Raw genomic sequence first — 9,945 nt, forward strand, 5'->3', positions numbered from 1 at the left:
AAAAGGCATATTTTCTTACTTAGGTGGTGTTTGGATCTTGGAGCTCGAATCCTAGTGAGTTTATCGAATCTAAGACCGTACCATATATGAAGAGTTGTGCATATAAGTTGTGAAAATATGTAGGATGGTCGCCATTTGAGTAGCAAGAGTCATTGATCGTGTTCTAGTGTCAATAGTCCTGCACCGTGGTCATTAATCTTGAATTAATTATGTAAATTCATGGTTACTATTAGAATTTAAAGAAAAGAGTTCAAAAGGAATGCTAATCGCTGTGAAAATGTGTAAAAGGATTCCCATCTTTGTAGATAAGCGTTGAGAATGGAATTTTCCATGAGAAAGAATGAAAAGATGTCAGTGATATAGCAGGTTCTCCACTTTTTTTAGATTATTTTCTTTCTTCAGTTGGTCTGGATCAGCCTGTTGGGACGTTGGGTTATCTTCTTGATCAAAGTCTGATCAAGGTTTGGTTTTCATGCTTTGCCCGGTGGGCAACTTTATCTTGTTTTAGATACCAACAGGGTTTCCACTTGTCTGGATCAGCCTGTTGGGACGTTGCAGGTTCAAAACCCATGGTACAGTTGTATAACTGGTAAGGGTCTGCCTAGCCTGCCTTTAAAAAAAAAACTTTATCTTGTTTTAGAAACTGAGCATTATTTTATTCTTAAAACACAACCCCTGCTATGATGTTATATGTTGGCCTCGTGTAAGATACAGTTCAGGATGATAAATCAGCCTTTGTTTTTAAAGCCTCGGATTTCTTGACAAGTGAAGGGGCTGCTTAAGTAAAAAAAAAAGAAAAACAACTACTATCAACGAGGGGGGGGTGGGGGGGGGGGCGCTCCGCCTGTTGCAAGTTGGAATCCCAAATGGTATGGCTGTATAACTGGTAGGAGTCTGCCTAACCCCAGCTTTCTCTGTAAAAAAAAACTACTTATTTTTGCATTTGAACTTTTTTCTATTGTTTTTGTTGTACTTTATCTCCTCAAGGGCACGTTAGTATATGCAAAAAAAGTTCACTAAATGTGGTTCTAAACTGCGGATTGGTGCATTTCCTACAACTCGAAAACCAAGAAAGCCTTATTTCACATTTGGATATATAAGATCCAACCATCTTTAGTGTTATTGCACGATGCTTTCTTGTCATACATTGAGTTTGCCTCCATTTTGTTAGTAATTCAGGCCATGGCTCGATCTTTGACCTTATTTTTGCAATCCGAAAATATTGAAACCCTTTTTTAGATTAAATTACTTGGTGTAAGGTCCTTGTTGTTTTGCTATTTTTTGATGAGATAGCATTTGCTACTAGGGATGGCAATGGACCAGGGGGGGGGGGGGGACAAGGACCTTACACCAAGTAATTTATACAAGGACCTTACACCAAATATATATATATATATATACATATAAATATATATATATACAAGGAGACCGACCAACCAAAGGAAGGTTCAAAATCTACAACCAATGACGTTCAGATGACTTCCCTTCCCCAATGCTTGAGCATCTCATCGATCAGTCCTCGTATATTTGTTCTTTATAATTTGTTTAGTAAAAAATATGTTTTACACGAACACTTAGGCATGTTTTGCGAAATGTGAAAAATCTATGGATCACAATGCATTTAAAACTTTACAATACAAAGTACTGTTGGGCTGTTGATTTTTAGAGCTTTCAAAAATGCATCTAAACAATGAAAATTCATAATCCAAAACATGTCACTCAATAAATGATAAAAATTTAATATGTAAAGCACGATCATTAGAAAAGAAATACGATCGATTATCATCAGTTGTAGATTTTAGACATTTGGGTTAGACCTTCTCCTTCCCTGTATATTTCATTTTATTGAATAAGCAAAAATAAGTTCAACGCATTCACAAATCCAGAACCCATTGACATACCAATCATAAGTGAGATGGCAATCATCTAGAGTACCTTTCATGAGCCCGTTGCCATGCCTCGCAAGTGAAACTTTCACATCATTGAATTTCTTTAGGCTAATAAGAAAATCAGACTTTTTTTGCTCACTAATGCTCCAATTTGTCAAAGCAGAATAACCACCAGATTGTTCTAGGCTGTCGATTAACTAATATTATTTAAACTGCCTCCAAATGGCTCATTTAAAAAGGAAAAAAGTAAACTAAAGTTGATCAGTCGTCTGCATTAGTACAAGCATGGAGGCCAACTCTTCAAAAGAACATCGTGCAGAACACTAAAATTGGTTGGACCGTAATCAAAGGATTAAGAACTTGTTGGATTTAGCACACAGGGATGAAGAATCCACAGTTTTGAATCAAAAGTTTAATATACTTACAAATGAGCCAACTTGCAATATTGTTTCCTTTTTTTAAGATACGGAGGCCAACTCTTCAGCAGAACATCGTGCAGAATACTAAACTTGGTTTGACCATAATCAAAGGATTAAGAACCTCTGTTGGATTTAGCACACCGGGAAGAAGAATAGTTTTGAATTTCATTCAAAAAAGAAGAATCCACAGTTTTGAATGAAGTTTAATATACTTACAAACTAATCTAATTTTAATGAGCCAACTTGCAATCTTAAGATACATAAAATTGATTACTTGTCTGCGTTAGTACCAACGTGCAGGACAACTCTTCAACAGAACATCAGCAGAAAACTAAAATTGGTTGGAATGTAATCAAAGGATTAAGAACCTCTGTTGGATTTAGCACACCGGGATGTAGAATCCACAGTTTTGAATTTCATTCAGAAGGAAGAATCCACAGTTTTAAATCAAGTTTAATATACTTACAAACTAATCTATTCTAATGCGCCAACTTGCAATATTGTTTCCTTTTTTTAAGATTCATAAAGAAATTTAAAAATAATAGAATCAATAATGTCAAGGCAAACATAAGCACGTATTTCTTTGTTTTTCACGTCAATGATTGCATTCGCTTGTTATGAAGTAATTAAGCAGATATATAGACAATCAGGAAAGGCCAATTTGCTTCCTTGGAGACGGAAGCCAGCTCAGTACCATCTAGCAATCTAGTGTTTTGAGAATCAAAGAATGCACAGATTCTTTTTTTCCTTTCTTAGAAAAAAGAATCATCATGAATCAAGCAGATAGAAGAAAAAAACAAGAAATCTATGAGAATCAGATTTAGAAGAATGATGAGTAAAAAGACAAACTGTTAAAACGTGCATTGAGGAGGGTCAGTTTGACCTTCATGACCAACCCTACATGAGTCAGATCCAAGACAAGTTATCCTCAGGCCATAGAAAATAATGTACAAATTCTAACATAAGATATTAAAACTGCTCACCAAGCAAAGCATGAAAATGAAGCAGCCAAAGGCGTGATACGAGAGAGAGAGAGAGAGAGAGAGAGCCGAAAGAATATCAACATTAAAAAGAGAGAGAGAGAGAGAGAGAGAGAGAGAGAGAGATGGCTGAGGCTGTTTTGAGCCTGCTGGGCAGATTAGCACCGTTACTAGTAAACGAAGTGGGATTGCTTTCAGGAGCTTGGGCAGAACTAGAAGCCATGAAGGGAGAACTAGAGAGCATGAAGGCCTTCCTGAAAGATGCTGACAGAAGGAAAGACAACGACGACTTAACACGCGTATGGGTGCAGCAAGTGATAGATGCGGCATACGATGTGGAGGACATTATTGACAGGTTCATGTTCAAGTTTGGCAGGTACTACGGAGGTGGATTCGTGGATCGTCTTCACAAGCACGTCAACTCCATCAGACATTTGAAAGCACGTTATGACATTGTCAATGATATAAAAGCCATGAGAGAGAAAATCAATCGTATCTCCGAGAGAAAAAAAATGTATATGCAAGATAAGGTAGACGATGGAACCAGTTTGAATGAGTTCATGGGAAGATCTCAAGATCGTGGAAGAGAATATTTAAAAAATGAAGCGGATATAGTTGGCTTCGAGGATGAAGCAAACCTTTTACTCCAAAAAATCTTGGATGATTCTAACAATCCACATCTCAAGGTGATTTCTTTGGTGGGGATGTCTGGATCAGGGAAGACCACCCTTGTGGACAAACTATATAATGATCAAAGAGTGAAGGACCACTTTGATTGTTTTGCCCGGGTCACTGTCTCTCAAATTTTCAATCGCCAAGATCTTCTAAAACGCATGATAAAGGCATTCTCCAAAGGAAGTGGAAGAAGGCCATCAAGCGAAATAGACTCGATGGAAGGAACAGAGATCAGTGAAGAAATCTCTTCCTACCTACAAGGGAAGGAATATGTGGCTGTGTTGGATGATGTATGGAGCTCAAAGGTGTGGAAAGACGTCAAATTTGCACTCCCCAAGAACACTAAAAGAAGCACAATCTTGATTACCACTCGTACAGAAGACGCACTTTCATCACTAGATCCTGATGAAGTTTCAATTCTTGTCCACCACATGAAACCTCTGCCTGAAGAAAAAGCCATGACCTTGTTCTGTAGAAAAGCATTCCAAGGCAATTCAGACAGAAATTGCCCACAAGAACTTCTAGAGATCTGCACAAGCATGGTGAACAAGTGTAAGGGTTTTCCACTTGCACTTGTTGCATTAGGAGGTATGTTGTCACAGAAAAGGACCACGAAAACAGAGTGGAGGAAGGTTCAAGCTAGTCTTAGATGGCAGCTGACTAGCGATAAATCTCTTGATTGTGTAAGAAACATCCTCGCATTAAGCTATGATGAATTGCCCTCTTATCTCAAACCATGCTTCTTATATTGCAGTGCATTCCCTGAAGATTACTTGATGTATAGGAACAAGTTAATCCGGCTTTGGGTTGTTGAGGGATTCGTAAAACAAAGAGGAAGCCTGACACTTGAGGAGACAGCAGAGGAGTACTTGCAAGAGCTGATCTATAGAAACTTGGTACAGATTGCAAAAGAAAACATCTATGGTCGAGTTAAAGCATGCAAAATTCATGATCTTATGCGAGAGCTTCTCATTTCGAAATCTGAGGAGGAGGACTTTTGTCGACCTTTAGAAGCACAAACTGCAAACAATTTAGAGAAATGTCGACGATTATCAATCATCAAAGCGAACACACAAGACATTTTATCAAGCATGGTAGTAGCACGCTCTCTCCGCTCTCTCTTTCTTTTTTGATGATAAGGTTCTGCAATCCTGTTCATTTATGAAGCTTCCAAGCTTCAAATTGCTAAGGGTATTAGATTTAGATGGGGCTCAAATTCACAAACTACCGAAGGGGGTGGTAAACCTATTCCATTTGAGGTATTTGAGTTTGAGAAGAACAAACATTAGAAAACTGCCAAAATCATTTGGAAAGCTTCAAAATCTGCAAACATTGGATATTAGGAGAACAAAAATAACAATCCTACCGAAAAGGATATCAAACATGAGAAGCTTGCGAAATTTATGTATGTTTGATTCTCATAGTTCTCTTGTAAAGATAGACGTTCCATCAGGGATTGGCAGGCTAAGACACCTGCAAATACTTACTGGCATCATGAGCAAGAAAGAAATAATTAAAGAAGTTGGGAACTTAAATGGTATTAGAAGATTTGACATACTTTGGGTCAAGAACGAAGATATGAGGGAGCTTTGCATGTCCATAAAGAGGATGGAGCACCTCATACGCTTACTAGTCCACCATTCACTTGAGGTTCTTGTATTAGATTCACTATTTTCAGCTCCTCCACCTCTCCTTGAAGCCATTGACTTGGATGGTTGCTTAAAGACATTACCATCTCAGCTTGGAAGTCTTAATAATCTTACAAGATTGAAACTGAGCAACTCTGAGTTAAGCCATGATCCATTTAGTCACCTTCAATTACTGACAAATTTGGTGTGTCTTATGCTCATAAATGTTTATGAAGGACAGCAATTACAATGTGAATCCGATGGGTTTCCTAAACTAAGGAGTCTCCAATTCTCTGGGTTGAAAGGATTGGAAAGTGTGATATTGAAGCAAGGTGCTATGCCGGACCTCGAGGATCTGTCTATTGAATATTGTGCAAGGTTGAAGGTAGTGCCTCAAGGCATTGAACACCTGACCAAGCTGCAAGAGATGCGCTTGACTGAGATATGTCTTGAGTTGAAAGATAGGCTGAACAAGGATGGAGGTGAAGATCGCCCAAAAGTTCAACATATCCGCAAGATCACTCTTACTTGAAAGAAAATTGGGAAATGGTTTACTAAGAGCCTCTCTCGATGATGATTATGATTTCCTCCAAGGTGAGTCCCTTCTAACTACCCATTTTGGCTAGGCTTATCTTGCAGCCAGTTCAGTTATTCATGTGGTTTTATTACTCTTACTAGGCTTGAACCCTTCAATTTTCCCATTTAAACGTTAGGCACTCATAATAATTGAGTGATATATAGTAATTAATACTTGCAATTTGGGAAACAACTTTTAGAGAATATAGGCTGATATGTGCAACCCTTAGGTGCTCAGCTACCTGCTCAACTGGGCTGGCCGTTGTGAACACCTTAAATTTTTCAAAATTTTACAAAAAATCCCCTTTTGACCCTGGCCCTCATTTCCTGAATAATTGAGTCAGTTCTGATCAAAATTTCAGTTATTTCTCGGATTCACTGGAATCCAAATCCATTTTCTATATCTGACTTAATTTTAATGCTTTCAAAACAATTCTTCCACACCCAGTTCAAATTTTCTGACTAAGGCATTTTTCAAAATTTGGAGTTTTTCTTTGCCACTAAACTCGGCTTTTAACCGGCTTAATAGCAAAGAGGGGCATATGTGAACACCCTAAATTTTTCAATTTTTTGCAAAAATCTCCCTTTTGACCCTGACCCTCATTTCCTGAATAATTGAGTCTATTCTGATCAAAATTCCAATTATTTCTCGGATTCACTGGAATCCAAATCTATTTTCTATATCTGACTCAATTTTGAATCCGGATCCAGTATCAAAATCTAAATTTGAGTTCTGTTAAATCCCATTACCAGGGATGAGGTCGTCACAAGAATCGTGACCATTTATGCTATAAAATGAATAAAAGAATGAAATTTGGCCCAAAAAGCTTTTCAGTAGAACCAAAAGTGAACTTTATTGATAATAGATTCAAAGACAAAGAGATGGTGGACAGACAGTTTGCCACCACTTTTGATATTCAGAAGATACATTGGGTCCTGGAAATATAGACTAGAGGCTAGAGAGGAAAAGAAAAGGAAGAAAAAAAAGGAAAAGAGGAAAAATTTTGCAATGATCACAGCCGTCCATCGTGAGGCGTGATGGACACCCTGTTAAGAGCAACGACTTATTTAGAATTCTGAACATCATAGAGTACCAGGTGGGTATATCAGAAGTTCAAATTTGTTACTAGAAGTTTGACTTATTAAGAGTTCTAAAGTTTGACTGGTTGGTTATTTTTATCATTATCAGAAGTTGTTGCTTATCCTTATTAGAAAATGTGTGGTGCTATCTGAAGTCGTTGTTATCCTTATAAAAAAATGTGTGGTGCTACAGGAGTTTATGACGTGTGGTGCCTTGTAATTTTATTATAAATACCTATGTGTAGAAGTCGGTTGTATCAAGTTCTTTTCTCTTTTCAATAATATATTCAGTTTCTATATTCCTACTCCTCTTCCCTGTACGAGTCGTTTTTCACATGGTATCAAAGCGACATTACTAAGGCTGAGGTTTTTCCATCGCATCAATGGCGCAAGAAGGAAGTTCAAAGGATATGTTTCTCAAGACAGAATCAGGTCAGGATACTTCTAGTCCCTTCTTCATTCATCACTCTGATAATCCCGGCAACGTCTTGGTTTCACAACAGTTGACCGGAGATAACTATGGCACTTGGAGCATAGCCATGATGATGGTTCTTAGTGCGAAAAATAAACTCGGTTTTATTGATGGTTCTATCACCGAACATGGAGTAGGAACGATTGATCACCCATCTTGGTTTTGTTGCAATAACATGATCTTATCCTGGATTTTAAATTCGGTAAGTAAGGATATTGCCGACAGTGTTATTTATTCCTCCACTGCCCATGAGGTGTGGAGGAATCTACAGAAAAGATACACTTAAAGTCTGGTACCACAGATCTATCAGATCCAAAGTTCTATTTGTCGCCTATAACAAGAAACAATGTCAATTGTCACTTATTTTACCAAAATAAAATCTTTTTGGGACAAACTCAAATCGTATTCTTAAGTACCAACGTGCAAATGTGGCTCAATGAAAACATTTTCTGATCAAATACAAAGGGAAAGGGTTATTCAATTCTTGATGGGGTTAAACGACTCCTATAATGCTATTAGAGGACAAATCCTCCTGCTTGAACCCCTACCCAATGTGACTAAAGTATATGCACTGGTGCTCCAAGAGGAAAAATAGCGTGAAGCAAGGATCTCGATGTCGATTAATAGTCAGTCTAGTTCAGCCTTAGCTATGCCACAGGGCAATACCACCAGCCATGAACCATCAAATGGAGTCAAACGAGACTCGGCAGCCCAATTCCAGAAGTTCAGAAATAATCGTCAAAATTGACATGTGTGTAGCTATTGCAATGGAGTCAGTCACTTCAAAGAAAAATATTTCAAGTTGATAGGTTGTCCTCTAGGTCATCGGCTCTATGACCCGAATTTTAAACCTAGCACTGCTATAACATCTTTTTGCAACGATCTTCAGGCCATGTCAACAGATACGCATAGCGGTACTGGTAAGAGTGATGGGTTAAGTAGTATTGCTCCTGCATTCACTATGGACGAGTATCATAAACTCATGTCACTTGTAAAAAATCAGCCCACATCGACCAACTTTGCAGGTATGACTTCTTCATTCACGGCTTCTTCTAACCAAGTTTGGGTTATTGACTCCGGTGCGAGTCAACATATGGGAACCAAGTCTCTTGAGTTTCATAATCTTGCTCCATGTAATATACATGTTTCATTACCTAATGGGAAACATGTTCTTGTGTCACATCAAGGTTCAATTTTTCTTCCCCGGTTTAGCGTGGATCATGTTCTTTATGTTCCTTCATTCAAATTGAATTTACTATTAGTAAGTCAATTGATTAAATCTTTGAATTGTTCAATAACTTTCTATCCTAATTCTTGTATTATTCAAGACATGAAATCAAAGACGATGATTGGACAAGGTAAAGAAAGAAATGGGTTATACTTCCTACAACCAAACAATAATATTCAAGCTTGTCTTACTACCGAAACCAATCATGAACTATGTCATAGATGATTCAGACATCCTTCATTTTCAAGAATGAAATTAGTACAATCTCATTTAGATTTAATTTTTTACTTTGATAATTCACTTTTTTGTGATTGTCATAAAGCCAAACAAACGAGATTGAAATTTTCCTTAAGTGAGATTAATACAGAAAGTGCTTTTGATATGATTCATTGTGACATATGGGGACCCTATTCGAAGTCCACCTTATCCGGTGCACACTATTTTTTAAGCATAGTGGACGATTTCACTAGAACCACCTGGGTTTTTCTTATGAGACACAAGTATTAAACTTTTGCTCTTATCAAAGATTTCTTTAGCCATGTCAAGACCCAATTTTGTAAACAAATTAAGATCCTTTGTTCTGATATTGGTCCAAATTTGTTTCGAATGAGATTCAAGTTTTTTTTTAAAATAATGGTGTAGTACACCAATATAGTTGTGTTTACACTCCCCAATAGAATGGGATAATTGAACGTAAACATCGACATATTCTTGAAGTGGCCTGGGCTCTCCGGTTTCAGTCAAATTTTCCTATACGTTTTTGGGGTGAGTGTGTTCTCATTGTAGCCTATCTAATCAATCGAACACCGACACCTAAACTTGAGAGAAAAATGCCTTATGAAAAACTTTTTTATAAAAGACCAAATTATAAACATCTTCATGTTTTTGGTTCTTTATGCTTTGCCACTGACACCTGCCAACATAAAAGTAAATTTGACTCAAGTGCCCGGCGTTGCATATTTCTTGGATACTCAAAAGTGCAAAATGCATATAAAGTG

At 37.5% G+C, this 9,945-nt stretch overlaps 1 protein-coding gene across 1 annotated transcript; it reads left to right on the forward strand.

Annotated features, from left to right (window-relative positions):
- Nucleotides 1-3,413: 3,413 nt before the first annotated feature.
- Nucleotides 3,414-6,123, forward strand: LOC149818667 (disease resistance protein RPM1-like). Its single transcript, XM_089986275.1, has 2 exons — nucleotides 3,414-4,859; nucleotides 5,401-6,123. Exons 1-2 carry the CDS (start codon nucleotides 3,414-3,416, stop codon nucleotides 6,121-6,123), a joined length of 2,169 nt encoding a protein of 722 aa, XP_089842401.1.
- The last annotated feature ends 3,822 nt before the right edge of the window (nucleotides 6,124-9,945 follow it).

Source organism: Nuphar pumila, chromosome 13, assembly GCF_984573655.1.
Source record: "Nuphar pumila chromosome 13, dmNupPumi1.hap1.1, whole genome shotgun sequence".
Lineage (NCBI taxonomy): Eukaryota > Viridiplantae > Streptophyta > Magnoliopsida > Nymphaeales > Nymphaeaceae > Nuphar > Nuphar pumila.